Below are 16,207 nucleotides of genomic sequence, written 5' to 3'. Positions count from 1 at the left end.
AGATTAACATTTGGTTAAAAAAATAACTTAACAGCTGACGTATGACAACTAACAGTCGACAGATTCAACTGGCAATGAAAACAGGAGTTGGGATTTGTTTAGCGCTGCGTTTGGGTTTTGCAATATTTCGCTAAGAAAAAGATACCATTAAATTTATGGATTTATTATAGTGTCTTCAATTAAACTAAGTAAACATTAAGAATGTTTTGGAGCGCTAATTATATGACTATTAGGCAGTTGAACTTTCTTCTTAAGGAGGAGGTCGGTGTTTTGTTGTTTGTCTTGGTGGTTATGTGCAGTCACGTCTTTAGTAAAATCATTTTATATAAGTATATAGGGGAAATAATGCGTAATTTTTAATTATTATCTATTAAAAAGTTCTTCCATCGTGTACATTAGAAGTATATGTGGTACTTATTTGGTTTCAGAATGTAACTTTGACACAAATCCTGGAGGCGGACGACATCCTTCAGGAGTGTAAAGCGGACAACAAAGATCTAATACGATTGTAAATATCGGGTTGACTATATTAGTAATAATTACTTTCATATTTGAAAATCTTCATTACATACTATGTATCAAAATTTCAGTTTAACAAGACCGGAGATCTTAACTGAACTCATTGCCTTAATAACTGAGGAGCCATCTAAGGATGTAGAATTAACAACACAGTACCGACATTCAAATATTGCCTGTGAAGTGCTAACCAGCCAGTTGTCTGGCCTGATGTCCAGTCTATGCATAGATGTGAAGCAGATGAATCGGCTTTGTGATTTCCTGAATAGGGATCCACCTCTCAATCCATTGCTAGCATCATACTTTAGTAGAACTATTGAAACATTGCTGAAAAGAAGCCCTATGCAGGTACATTCCCAGCCACTTATATAGTTTAAAAAAAAGTTGTAAAAAATATAATCATATGTGCCATTGTTGATTGTAGGACTCCTATTTGCATCAAATATTATGTTTCCGAGCACTGGACTTCTTTAAGGCTCGGAAGGATTTTTTACCTAATTTATTAAGACACATTGCCACCTCAGCTATAGCAGATACAATAAAATATTTTGTATTCTATCTTGAGGAGCCTTTTAGTGAAATAATTGAAAAGGTATGTTACATGTTTATTTTCTGAAATTAAAATGGCTGTAAATTGTGATTTCTTGAACTTGTTTTCTATAAAAAAAAATTAGGTTAGGTATGCTTATATACTTTGTTCCTATTGTACATTGTATTGATTGACAATATCTTCCAAATACATAATTAGTAATAAACTCGAAATGTAAATTATAGTTATTCTACTTAAATATTTACAGTGGCTGGTTGAAAATGAGTTTTTGGAAAATCTTATACAAATAATTTGCTGTGATTATGAGCCCAATGAAATTCAGACAACACCTGTACCTGTGCCAATAGAACAAAAGTCAGAAAATGATGTTGAGAAAGGGGTGCATGAAGAGAGTGAAAAAGCAGAAGCAAGTCAGAAGGAATCCATCACCAGTGGCGACTCTAGTAAAAAAAGTATGTATCTTTCTTTGTAAATTAATTGATTTTTAAAGAAATCAGTAAATGAAGGCATCTGTCAGTGAAATTAAGTATCTAATTTTTTCAATTGTTAATCGGGGTGTCAGGCTCGGGGATGACGGAACGCACGCGGCGACTGCGAGTGGCGGCGTCGGCCAGTGCCAGTGCGCTGGCGTGTGGCTTAGCATGCAGATGGGCCGGGGAAGACTGGCGACCTTCTTGGACGACCCGGTGCTTGAGCGCCCGCTTACGCACTAAGCCCATGGTCAATGCGCTCCTTCTCGGCTGCTTCTGTAGTCCCCCGGAATTCTACGATACCGCGTTGTTCAACGCCTGCCGTCTTCTGCGAGTGCTCATCCAGCCGATGGAAGATATGTGTGACGTGGAGTTGCGAGATGTGACGCCACATCTGCCGCTACTGCAGCAAGATCTACTGCGCGAGCCAGCTATTGGACCCAGCGGGCGGCGAAGGGTGGGAGCGGCGCGCCTCCAGGTGGTGGCGCTCATGGCAGAGCTCATGGGAACTCAAGAGCCCACGGTGCACATGGTCATGCGGACACTGGCCATGCCTGATGTGCTGCTCAACATGTTCTTTGCCTTCCCCGACAACAACTTCCTACACGCGCAGGTCTGCACGATGTTACACAATATATCACAGAACAAATCACAGGCCCCGGTCTATTGGGTACAGGTAATGAATTACTGACAATGATTTTGATTCCATTTAAGACTGAAAAAAAATAAGTACATATACACTTATGTATGACCAGTGTAGACAGAACGATATAAAATAAGTAGTTGTACCGAAGCATTAATTGGGTCCCTAGTCCAAAACTAGGAGACTCCTATTTAAAAAATCTACATAGCCTTTTCCATGTTGTTGACAGACACAAATGTGTCTTAAATAAGCTTCAAATTTATTTTAATAATAAATTAATATAAATTATAATAAAATTCATTAATAAAATAATATAATATAATAAATTCATTTGTACATGAAAGCTGGTAGAAGAAGGCAACTTGCTGACACGGCTAATGGACACTTTTGAGGAAAATGAAGACAAGAAGTGAGTTAATCTAATTCTAATCTTTTGAGCCTGTTAATATGTATACCTGCTTCAAGTTCCCAAGTATTTAAAAATTAATCATTTGTATTGTTAGATACAGCAGTAGAGCATTAATATACATTTTTATACATTATTTTTTTAGTACATACTAAGTCTACTACTTTTAGTAATAAACTTGCTCTTGATTGGGATTATTTTAGTCGATTGGACGGCGTAAGGCTTGTATTTATTTCTGTTATGTTCAAATTTTTTCATATCAATGATGACTAAACAAATATTAATACGGGGCAACCACTGTTTACAATACAAAAATTTACAGATTATTTTATTTTTAACATATTAAGTAATTTATCACAACCTGTTTCACAATGTCCGTATAAGTTCCAAATAAGCTATTTGTTACTTATTGGTAGGATAAACAGTGTTTTGCGTTTCACGACTGTCAGATAGCACTATACGTCATGAAATGCGAAGTATCTTATTCGAAACTTTTATCTTTCGAATAATTTATGTGTTGCATTTGGCACTTTATCCATACATTGTGAAACAGGCCCTTATTATAATAAGTTTTTAATTGTCGGAAGTCAGTCCGCGTTATACGTCTTAACCAACATGGCTGGTATGTGTTGGTTGAATTTTATTTTTTAGCCTAAATAATTGTGTACTAGGACGACTCGTCGGTCGAGCTTGATGGGTCACGTGACAATCGCCTGCCGTACTTTGGCGGCGGCGGGCGTTGGGTCGTTTGCGTTGCCGGAAGTTAAAGAACGCTGGGATGCCTTTCTGCAGACCCGTCTCCAACCGCTGCTGACACGCCTGGACGCGCCACTCGTAAGTATATAGGGTTATTAAAAAGTAACATTTTACAAGACACGTTGGGAAAAGGCAAATTCACCCATAACTAACGAGCATAGATATTGTCAAGGAAGCGACAGATATGTAAGGACCTTAGGATGTCTGCACTACATACCTAAATGTGGCAGACACCATAAGTATTATGTAGTAAAATATTAATAAATAAATATATATAACACTTTCAGGGCGGCGAGTACCCATCGGAAACATGTTACGAGGTAAGTTAATATCATAATATATATTAGTTTTATCATACAATAGCAATATACAATTCGTCGTTGTTAAGTTTTAGACTGCACTGCAAAAACGCATTTGAATAACGTAATAAATTACGTAAAAATAATGAATGCTTTTTGCGTAAAATTAAAATAATTAATTTTTTTATATATTTTTGTATGGAACTGGGTACATATTGTTACGAGCTAGGGGATCGGATAGAAACTGCCGTCGATTTATTCAAGGGTTTATTTTAATAAAATCTACGAGGAGTTCGTTTACACTAATATCTTGAAATTACGCACAGAAAAGCACTAATGACACACACAATGAAACACTGTCACTAATCACTTAAATCACTCAGTACTTTATCACTGGTATCACTTAATCGCACTTTTTCTCTTCGCTGTTTATCGCTTGGAATCGCATTCAAAACTGAACTGAGTGGTCGCGTTTTGGCTCGCTTATATATCCCTGGGAAGAATCTCGAACGATGTTTCCGATGTTTACGAGAACTTTCTAGGCGGGAGCGCTACTGAGTAGCGATCGCCTAATTCTAGAACGCGCGTACTTGCTATCTCTTTCGCACACTGCTACGTGCTTGTCGTACGACGTTCTAGAGTTCTCGGTCTAGCTTCGAGAAGGTTCTTATCTTTTCTCTCTTTCGCGTATCAAACAGTGCTTGTCCCACACCTAGAAAATTCGTTCTAGAATATTCCTTCATCAAAGGGTTATAACCAGGCCTGAAAACGCCTGAAAACGGGTCTGCTGAAAAGTGTACCATTCATCTATACGTGTTCTGAAACCGACTGAAAAAATGTTTCAGCCTCCTGAAAACTACGGCAACATTATGTAAATTTTGATTTTCTAATATGTGATTGACCCTCTCCTGAAATGGTCATAAATCATATTTCAGCCTGCTGAAAAGTTCTCTAAGTAGTGGAAAAATCTAAAAACATTGCAGTTGACCCGTCTTCGTAACACTACCCTCTCCTTAGACATGCTCGTCCCGAGCATCATTACTTCCTTTATAGGGCGCCAATCGATTTATGTGAACGACTTTAGGTTTGCTCCTTAAACCACTCATTTTCTTTATCCGGTAAGTAACGTCATTAATCTTCGTGACTATCGTGTATGGACCGTCCCAGTCGGCTTGAAGCTTTGGTGATTTTCCTTTGCGTTTTGTCGGGTTATGGAGCCATACCTGCGAGCCTTCTTTAAATTCTATGTGATTCGTCTTCCTGTCATACCTTATCTTCGTAGTCTCACTTATTTTGCTCTGTGATGCTCGTACGTGTTCATGGATTTCATACAGTCTATTACGCAGATCCGCCGCATATTCTGTAACAGTCTCCGGGGTGTCAGGTGGTCGACCAGTTACAATATCCGCTGGTAATCTAAGTTGTCTCCCAAACATGGCTAAAGCAGGTGTAACGTTCGTTGTTTCATGAACCGCAGACCGGTATGACATTAAAAATAACGGAATATACTTGTCCCAGTCCTTTTGTTGGCTGTCCACCAATTTTGCCAAATGCCTTTCCAAGGTTTGATTAAAACGTTCCACCATTCCATCTGACTGTGGGTGATATGGAGTAGTCCTCGTCTTATGAATTCCCATTAACCGGCATACTTCTTGAAACAGTTGAGACTCAAAATTTCTACCCTGATCACTGTGCATCTCCAAGGGTACTCCAAATCTAGAGAATACGTCATTTACAAGTATCTCAGCTACTGTAGCTGCCTCTTGATTAGGAATAGCGAATACTTCGGGCCACTTTGTAAAATAATCCATAACAACCATGATGTACTTATTTCCTTTTTCTGTTAATGGAAATGGTCCGGCTATGTCAACTGCTATCCTCTCCCATGGTGCTCCGACATTGTATTGCTTCATACTCGCTCTTGTTCTCGTCTGTGGGCCTTTAACAGCTGCACAAGCTTTACACTTCCGAATCCAGTCTTCTACATCTTCGCGGCAATGTATCCAATAAAATCTCTCTTTAATTTTCAGAAGAGTCCTTTTCACTCCTAAGTGCCCGCCTGATGAGCCATCATGATACATTTCCAATATGTTGCGAACCTTGGATCTTGGCACAACTAACTGCAGATGAGATGCATCCCCTCGAGTATTTTCCCATTTGCGACATAATACTCCATTGTGAAGAACTAAGCTATCCCATTGAGCCCAGTAACTCTTGGTCGTGGTGCTAGTAGATGCAACGTCATTCCATCGCGGCTTGATAGCTGAAGATTGCATCCAGTCCAGAATTGGTTTAATGTCAGAATCTTGTTGTTGCTCTTCCTGAATTAATTTCCCACACCAATCTGGACTAATGGTGTCTGTCCTTAGTATCCTTATATGGGCAACCTCTCTACCTTCGTGTCTTGTACAATGTTTGCAATCGTCCTCACATGGCCTTCGAGACAATGCATCTGCGTTCCCGTGGGCTCTGCCCTTGCGATGTTCGGTAGCAAAGTCATACTCTTGCAGTTGTTCGATCCATCGAGCCACTTGTCCTTCCGGATTCTTGAACTGAAGTAGCCATTTTAATGCAGCATGATCTGTTCTAAGACGGAACTTCCGACCTAACAAGTATTTGCTGAAGTGCTGCAGCGTCTTCACAACAGCCAGTAGTTCCCTCCGAGTGACACAGTAGTTCCGTTCTGGTTTCGACAACGACTTGCTGAAGTAGGCTATTACTTGCTCGTGCTCACCTTTTACTTGTGATAGTACACCTCCAATGCCAATTCCACTGGCATCTGTATCTACCACAAATTCGCCATCTGGATCCGGGTAGCCTAGTATCGGAGTCTCACATAGGTGGTTCTTGAGCTCATTGAACGCATCTTCGCACTCTTTGTCCCATGTGAATCGCCTCTTTTCTTCCGTGAGTCTGTGAAGTGGTTTTGCAATATCCGCGAAATTTTTCACGAATCGTCGGTAGTAAGAACATAAACCTAAGAAAGCGCGGACTTCAGTTTTATCTTTAGGTACTGGCCACTCCTTTACCGCAACTATCTTATTGGGGTCTGTTCGAACACCATCCTGCGATATAATGTGACCCAAGTAGCTGACTTCTCTTTTGAAAAATAAACATTTCTTAGCACTAAGTTTCAGGTTGGCTTCCTGCAGTCTGGTGAGCACCCGTTGAAGATTCCGTATGTGATCATCGAAGTCTTTCCCAACGATGACTACATCATCCAAGTACACTAAGCAGGCTTCTCCTATCAGCCCTGACAGTACTTTCTCCATTAGTCTTTCGAAAGTGGCAGGTGCATTGCAAAGCCCAAACGGCATAACTTTAAATTGCCATAGTCCTTTTCCAGTTGAGAACGCTGTCTTCTCTTTATGACTTGGGTCTATCTCCACTTGCCAGTAGCCACTTTTCAAGTCTAAAGTTGTAAACCATTTGGCCCCACTTAAAGTATCCAAGGTGTCATCTATTCTAGGTAAGGGATAACTGTCCTTCTTCGTGATATCATTAAGACGACGGTAGTCGACGCAGAACCTTAAACTGTTATCCTTTTTCTTGACTAAAACTACTGGAGAACACCAAGGGCTAGAAGATGATTCAATGACATTATGGTTTGACATTTCCGCAATCATCTTGTCTATATTCTTTTCATATGCGACAGGTACTCGTCGCGGTCGCAAACGTATTGGTGATTCACTTCCAGTCTCAATTTGATGTTTGACTACTCCTGTTCTTCCTAAATCTCCATCGTGTGTAGCAAACATGTTTGAAAATGTATTCAATAGTTTCTTTGCTTTCGCAATTTCTTCTTTCGTCAAAGTTTCCTTACAGTCCTCCAATACTGCTTGAACTATCTCGCGTTGTTTACTGACTGTATCATCTGCAGTGATAGCTCTATAGACGTCGTACCCACTTTTCAACGTGTTGCCCTTTAGAGAAACTACCTCATCTCTACACTTGAATGTGCCGTTCTTCAGATCAATCTTACAGTTGTAATGCTTCATGAAGTCTAAACCGATAATACAGTCATCCACAATGTCAGCAATTACCACCTTGTGTCTGTATGATCTCCCACCAATCTTGAAGGTAGCGATACCTTCTCCTCGAACGGTTATGTGCTGGCCAGTAGCTGTAAGGAGCTGTACATTTCCACCAGAAAGACTTTTGTAAAATGATTTCAGAAGTTGGTATCTGATAACTGTCCGGGAAGCTCCAGTATCAAGGGTTAACTCACACCTAGTTCCGTTAACTTCTCCGTCGATGACAATGGTATTCCCATCCTGAGTTTGAGAGATCATAACTTTTGGGGCCTTCCTTACAGATCCGGCCAGCACCCGCCCCGTGGTCCTGGCTTCTATTCGTTTCCCTGCCGCTGTTCAGCGGCAGTCACATCCACTTCTTCGGGCTCCCCACGTCTTGTCTTCCTTTCACTTTGGAGATTTCTCTTAGGGCATGAAAACCTCATATGCCCTACTTCTCCACAGAGGTAACAAGTGGGTCCACGTTGGGAAGTACGTTTTTCCGTGACAACCCTAATACGGTTAGGTCGAGAATCCTTGCAAAATGTTTCCACTTCCAACGCATGGGCAAGAGCATTCTTGAGGTCCTTATGATGTCCTAGGTTCACAGCCATTCGAATTTCACGGTCACGAATACCGTCGACGAAAGCTTGAACCAGCATCTTGTCTGCAACGTCTGGTGAGGATGCGTAGGCTTTCCTAACCAGCGTCTCTATTTCTACTCCCCATTTTTGCAAGCTTTCATTTGATTGCTGTATCCTATCCTTTAATTGAGCCCTATAGACGTGCTCTAAGTGTGCATCTCCGTACCGTGATTCCAGGGCATCCAGCAGTTGCTTCAACGTCACTTTACCTGTCTTGGTATCTAGTATGGTGAGGGCTTCATCTCGCAGTCCCATAATAAGGGCGGTGACAGCTTGATCGTCATTCCACCCGTTTGACTCTACTACAGTCTCAAACTGTACCTTGTACGCGCCCCAAGAAGATTTACCATCAAAGGGAGGCACTTTTAGATTTCCAGATGGTGCTACAGACGTTACGACACCCGTGGTCTTCAAGCACTGCATTTCATGTTCCAATCCGAGAATCCGTTTGTCCTGTTTCGCTAGCTTGCTATCCACGTCAGATTCCAAATTTTCAATTTTTTTATCAACTTCTTGTTTAAGATCTCCTAATTTTTCCCCTATACGACGAGCCTGTTCTTCCATCATACGACGTGTCTGAGCCTGTTCTTCAACCATTTGGCGTGCCTGTTCTTCTTGACGGCGAGCCTGTTCCTCTTGACGGCGGGCCTGTTCTTCCATCAAGCGCCGAACTTGTTCTTCCTGATGACGGGCCTGTTCCTCTTGACGTCTTGTCTGTTCTTCCATCATTTGTCGTGCCTGTTCCTCTTGTCGTCTTGCCTGTTCTTCCATCATTTGTCGCAGAGCAAGGAGGATGTTAGCATCGTTGCTTTCGCCTATCCCGCGGTTCGCATCGAAACTCTGTCTCCGGGCGGCGTCGCGTGCTGCTTGTGCCCTGGTCTGCACTCCCTCCGCAGCTGAAGACTCTGCTACAAACTCCTCTTGACTCTCCCTTGGAGTAATTGGCATTTTTCTATCCCACTTCTGACACCAAAATGTTACGAGCTAGGGGATCGGATAGAAACTGCCGTCGATTTATTCAAGGGTTTATTTTAATAAAATCTACGAGGAGTTCGTTTACACTAATATCTTGAAATTACGCACAGAAAAGCACTAATGACACACACAATGAAACACTGTCACTAATCACTTAAATCACTCAGTACTTTATCACTGGTATCACTTAATCGCACTTTTTCTCTTCGCTGTTTATCGCTTGGAATCGCATTCAAAACTGAACTGAGTGGTCGCGTTTTGGCTCGCTTATATATCCCTGGGAAGAATCTCGAACGATGTTTCCGATGTTTACGAGAACTTTCTAGGCGGGAGCGCTACTGAGTAGCGATCGCCTAATTCTAGAACGCGCGTACTTGCTATCTCTTTCGCACACTGCTACGTGCTTGTCGTACGACGTTCTAGAGTTCTCGGTCTAGCTTCGAGAAGGTTCTTATCTTTTCTCTCTTTCGCGTATCAAACAGTGCTTGTCCCACACCTAGAAAATTCGTTCTAGAATATTCCTTCATCAAAGGGTTATAACCAGGCCTGAAAACGCCTGAAAACGGGTCTGCTGAAAAGTGTACCATTCATCTATACGTGTTCTGAAACCGACTGAAAAAATGTTTCAGCCTCCTGAAAACTACGGCAACATTATGTAAATTTTGATTTTCTAATATGTGATTGACCCTCTCCTGAAATGGTCATAAATCATATTTCAGCCTGCTGAAAAGTTCTCTAAGTAGTGGAAAAATCTAAAAACATTGCAGTTGACCCGTCTTCGTAACAATATAATGCAACTTGGAACTGTTAGCCCTGAAACAGTTCTCGCTACATAGGCCACGCTAAATTATTTTATTATTAAATGAATTTCTATTGAAAACTTTGGCCACCGCGGCATAACGCAAAGTGTTTTAGTCAAACAGTGTTGGCCTAGTGTCTTCAGCGTGCAACTATGATCCCTGGGCTCGTAGGTTCGACACCCGGCTGTCAAAATACTGACTGCCTATTTAACACTCGAAAATCATCGTGACAACTCCGGAATGCCTTAGACCCAAAAAGTCGACGGCGTTTGTCAGGCACCGGAGACTGAACACGCGTCTACTAATGAAAAGTATTTGGAAAGAAAATTGATTAATGTTTATAGTAAATCAATAACGTGTGTTAATAGTTGGAGGCTGTCAAGGAAGGCGTGTCGCAGTATCCATCTACGGACAACTACAACGACGAGTGAGTACACCTCCCTATACTAGTGTGTAGGCATTCCAGATGCACTGGCGTTTATTTAATCAAGAAAGGCAGCCTTTGTGGTCGAAATTGGGTTTCTTCCGAAATTTAACCTAATAATCAAAGTTAAGGCCTCAGTATGAACATTTCGATAGTTTTGTCAAGTATTCATACACGTAGAATTAAGTATAATACGTTTCTTCAGGTTCTAAATACGCACAATAAGACTATATGATACCAAATTTTGTCCGTAAGAACTATGGAACTGGTTCTATATTTAAAATACGATTCGTAACTGCTACGAGTCGTCAACTTTTCTAAGAGGGTACTTGACAGTGGTCTGATTTTGGAAATACGTAATTTAACTAAGTTTATAAAAAACTAAAACTATATTTGTTTGTAATAGTATGTGGGAGGACAGCCCCAGCAATGTTTTGGATTTCGATGAAAGCATGCAGCTAGCGCTTGACTTGCGTGAGTACAATTCATATTTTTCTTAATACATCGATGTGTGATGTGTGTGATGATGTGTGATGTGTGTGATGATGTGTTTGAATTTGATTTGATTTGATTTAATTAAATTTTAAGTACATTGACATACAGCGCTGGCCGAGTATGACTCTAGGAGTCGCAAGATTTTATTTAATTCTCCTAATAAAATATTTCAATTCAATATATTTAATCTTCATATATACGTATTCTTTAGCTTATACATAGTATTATATAGGCTAAAGTCGATTATATTTTAAATTTCTTTTACAAATCAGATTGACTGTAAAAATGCGACGTTTACGTTTATATTTGTCGAAGTCTCTTAAGTCAGTGGTATATGTTGCAGCGTGGGAGCGGAGTTCCGGATGGGGAGATGATGAAGTGAAGAATGAGGGTGAGGAAGGGGCTTCTCTTCCTGTCCCTGAAGACGAGGGTTGGGCCCAGTTCGGAAGTGATACGTGTATGCCCCCCGTTGACCCCTTCGCCCCACAAGACAATCCATGGAGCCAAAACGGTGAGTCACTTGCGCATTTAAATTTATTTTTCGTCATTTTTATTTTTATGTCATTATTTCTGTGGTCTGGGTTTTGTTCTACTATCATGACCAGAGTTCAGCTAATTATTATTTTTAAATATATATATGTTGGCGGTTTGTATTGGAGGAATAAACAGTAGCTTTTTTTTAAATAGAATATAATTAATTAATTAAAGTATGTCCATCCCTATCTTTTACCATCTTATAGGTAGTTAATTGATCCCTTTACTAAAAAAAAACATTCGGACGGGATTCAAAAAATTGAATGTTGTATTTCTAAACAAAGAGGTAATATATAAACAAAGTAGCCAGTACGACAAAACGCCAATTTCAAATGTAAGGAACTATATACAGGGCGTCCCACGGCGATGCCACAAGGAGGGAAAGTACCTTAAATATTAATGATAGGATATTTTACTGAAAGAAGACATCGTTTAATTTTTAATAATAAGTAGAACTGCATTCACAGATTTTTTAAAAATCGCCTACCTCAACCGGGAATCGAACCCGCCAAATGTGACAGTAACATTACGTGTATTTTATAATAGCGTTTGAAAGGGCTACTTATAAGCATTATTTTTTCCTTAATAACCTAGCATATTAAATGAACCTAAAAACATAAAATTTTACATTTTATTTAAAATTTTATTCAGAGAACTTTCCTCTGACTTGACGTGGGACGCCCTGTGTACTTTGATTATTCGCCAAACTATGCTGCCTGCGCTTCTTACGGCACTAAACAGTCATCGGTTTTGTGGGAAGAGAATTCAATATGGAATTATTTAATTTAGTAGAAGATCTATAATACTTTTTCTCCAAACTAAGTACTATGTGATCTGTTGTAGAAAGCGGTGAAGAGAACTGCAATATGTCTGAACTGCAAGCTGAGCTGAATCAGCTGCAAATGGATGGAACTGCTGAACTGACTCACAACTTGCTGTCTGCTCTCAGTAGCCTCGCCCCTCATCACCTAGCCGAGCTCACCGATACCGCGTCACAGCTGCCCGCAGCCTTACCCCACACAGACCCTCCGATATCGGACCTTCAAACGATAATCCCCAACGTTGAAATCACCACCGACCCAAAAACTGAAGGTCAACCCATCCTCGGCGATTCTGACGCTACCTTGAACTCCAACAATCCTGATACCAATGCTTTATTTACTGAGGAAATCGCGTCTCATACAACAAGTGTTGAAAAACCGTTCGGTAATTCCACGTTTAATGACCTTCAAAAAGATGACAGTGAGGTCAACCCTAACGTGTCTGCAGTTGGGAAATCTGACGCAGAAAAGACAAATGTAGTCGGCAAATCTGACACCCAAATTACAAATGTCATTTGCACGTCTGATTCCGAAACACTAAATGAAATCGGCAGTGTCACTGCGGTGTCAAACGAAATCGGAAATGTCAAATTGTCAGATGAAGTCGCAAAGCTTGTCACCGAAGTATCGGGTGCGAACTCTGAGACCAAAATAATGAGGGAGTTGGACGATTTAAAGGCATCGAGTGCGGTCGACAGCCCTAACCTTACTGTGGCGGAGAGATGATTCCGCCGCAAATCCCGCCACAAGAAGCCTCGCGCCCGTCTGTTACCTTCCTCTCGACCCCCTAGCTCTGTCCATTAATGGCTGTAATCTGGATAGTTGAAATTTTATTAACCTGTATATTTAAGACCGTTTCGATGATTAAGGGTTGTGGTGCTTGCGGCTTGTAAATATCGGTTAAGCGACACTCGCTTCTGGAGTTAAGTCAATTTACCCGAGGATTGCGACACTCGACATGAGGTCACGTTTAAATATTGCTTGATTATTGTTTTATGCATTCATTTCATCCAGTCTAGTGAAGTTTTTATTTAATAATTAAATAAAATGTTTGATCTCTTTATTTCGATTTGATCATCATCGTCACCCACGTGATGCGGGATATTAATAATACCTCAATGTAAAAAAACAGTGCAAAGTTTTAAAGATTTTTGAGGAACTTATTGGACCATTTTATTATATACAAATTTACATTACGGATAATGGCGAATAGGCTGTGAGCGCCATTTTATATTTTGCGTAATTTGGAGTTTTGAATATCCACTTATTCCGATATCTAAGTCGGTATTAATTGTTTATGTAAATTGTTCGGCTTTAGGCTTAGATTTTGATGAATTATATTAGGGTTATTTGATCGTGGGAGATAATCGTTTATCGATATATCGATAACTCATTCGTTATGAATTAAGTGAAAGCGAGAACAATTGATTGGCGCTCACGGCTACGACCGGCCTTCAAAAACAACAGAGCTCAGTATTATTGTATAGTAATACCTGTCGATATGGGTTTTACATACGTACGCCTCCTATATAACATTGTAAGTGATGGTCGATGGTCACGTGTTGGTTACGAGCGTCGGTGGTTTGCTTCGTTAAGGAATTGCTCAAGTTTTCTAAGACATTAGTTTAGCTGTTACTCGAGATGACGCGGTCCGTAATTAGAAGATTGAATAACTGTTACCGCTTTGAATGAAGTATTCGGATGAACGGGGCTCGTGACCAAAGATTTCAAGTGACGTTGATACAAGGCAACTAAAATTCGTCTGCCAGCGATTATTTGATACGTGTTCAATTTGTATGGTAGCGTAAATAGTGTAACGCGTAGCCTTAACATTGTACCTTATGTAGTCGATTGCTTCCTGAGGCGCTCCTATCTCGCCATGTATATCGTGTACATATCGATGCCCTTTATTTTTCTCTCCGACCCGGTATTTGCTTTCTCCTAAACCAAATTGATCATCGCTTTTTGAAGATCGCTTTAACATTAATTAAAGCATGTTAAGGTGTGTTAAAAAATAATGTTTAGTTACTAAAACGAAATACAAAACTTCTTGATTGTAATGCTCTTCAATATAACTAGTCCAATCTAAGACAGAGCACATTTTCACCGAAGCAGAGACATTCGTCGTTTCGTTGCACAGTTTAAACACTCGGTACTATCGTTTCTGTAGATTGATCTGATTAAGAAAATGCAACAAAAATTGTATTTCAATGTTGGACCTGCAGGCTTACTATCTAATTTGAATAGCGATTCGATTCTAGTTTGTATTAGTTCCAAGATGAATCAGTGCATCGAAGAAAGGACTATTAAGTATTGTGCTTCGTAAAGGAGATACAATTTTATAACAGATTTATTAAGATTATTGGATTTACAGAGTAAGCCTGATCGAGTTTTCTTAGTGTTCATATAGTGATGTGGTGTCGCGTCGACTTTGTCCAAAAAATGCTTTGTACCTATTTAGGTACAAACAGTTCACGGTAAATTTGTGTTGTTAATGTTATAGGTAATTTTGTTACGCCCATTGTTGAGCTATGATATCAAATGTAAAGTTTAATTATCGTTATCGCTCCTACATGTCTGCGTATCGGTGGGTTAGACCCTTTGTGCCGTGATTCATTGAAAAAAACTGAAACGAATGTGCAATATGAAATTGTTTTATCGTTTGAAAAATTATTATCGTTGCAACAGCTCGTTAAACTTTTGTACATTGCCAAACAGTCTGACGCTTGTTCCGAACAATGTTTTATCTGTGGTATTTTATGATCGTAAAATTTAAGATAGATTTGTTTTTCCTATAGTTAAGTCCGTTTGAAATGTATTAAGTATATATTCGTAGACGCCAGTATCCACCGAAACCGGTTTTAGCAGTACGAAGGTAATTAAGGTGTATTTGAGATCCGATACATATCGCTGTATCTAGTTCTAAACCGAGCCTTGCTATGTGTATTAAGCCTTTTGTTGGTTTAAGTGACCTTTATACAATTTTGTGATTTTACGGGGCACACGTGCCGATACCTAGTGCATGTTAACGATTTCAAACCCTCAGTATTGCGCAGGTAATGGCGCCTTTCAGTTATTATATCTAAATTACACAAGTTTCTCTCGTTAACTCGCACTAGTTAGTCGATACTTACACTTGTTTAAGGTAAAAGTGAATGAAGTTGAATGTGATTAGATGGGCGTCGCTGCGTCACGCGCTTTCGACACTAAATTAGTGAAGATTAATTGTATTATTTGTATTTGATTAAATAGAGACGCATTTTCACGCACGCGACGCCCAGTGAAAGGTGCTAATTTTAAGGTCTAATATGAGCGCTGTATGTTTGTACAACTATACATTATTAGAATAACTTTAGCTAAATAAAAACCTCTCGTTGTATTTGTACAACGAGCATTAAGTAATCAAAATCCAATAAATCCCAAAAGGAAATCCGTATCTCAGGTGATGAATCCATATATCACGCAAGACTAGTACAACTAAGATTGCGTTTAATTATTTGTATTACGGAAGTAGACTATAGTATTGAAATTATTTTAAGGTTTATAGATTACATGAATTGCTAATTTTGTGTCTTTGAATCAGTTCCTTTTTAAATCAGTCTATTTTTTTCTTTATGGCGCTCATATTGTCTCGCCGAGGTCAATCGGATTATGAACCATCCCAATAGAACTTGTTTGTCCAACTACTCACTTAATTATAATTGTAAGCAATGTAAGATAAACGAAAGCAGCAAATATATGTAATGTTTGAGAAACACGTGTTTTTTTAAAGTCCTATTATAAGCTTCCTTTAATATACGTCTAAACATGTTATCTTAATTCTTAACAAATCTTAAGAACTACCGGTTCGAATTTAATTGC

The 16,207-nt window shown here is 39.7% G+C and overlaps 1 protein-coding gene across 1 annotated transcript; it reads left to right on the top strand.

Annotated features, from left to right (window-relative positions):
- The first annotated feature begins 58 nt into the window (after positions 1 to 58).
- LOC110999683 (serine/threonine-protein phosphatase 6 regulatory subunit 3-B) lies at positions 59 to 16,101 on the top strand. The gene is made up of 13 exons (XM_045629352.1): positions 59 to 261; positions 429 to 508; positions 591 to 864; positions 941 to 1,108; positions 1,314 to 1,518; positions 1,629 to 2,212; positions 2,524 to 2,588; positions 3,257 to 3,419; positions 3,629 to 3,661; positions 10,441 to 10,499; positions 10,903 to 10,970; positions 11,335 to 11,502; positions 12,369 to 16,101. Exons 1-13 carry the CDS (start codon positions 202 to 204, stop codon positions 13,070 to 13,072), a joined length of 2,631 nt encoding a protein of 876 aa, XP_045485308.1. The 5' UTR covers positions 59 to 201; the 3' UTR covers positions 13,073 to 16,101.
- Positions 16,102 to 16,207: the final 106 nt, after the last annotated feature.

The sequence above is a fragment of the Pieris rapae genome, chromosome 9 (assembly GCF_905147795.1).
Source record: "Pieris rapae chromosome 9, ilPieRapa1.1, whole genome shotgun sequence".
In the NCBI taxonomy this organism is placed as follows: Eukaryota; Metazoa; Arthropoda; class Insecta; order Lepidoptera; family Pieridae; genus Pieris; species Pieris rapae.
This window is presented reverse-complemented; position numbering and strand designations above follow the sequence as displayed.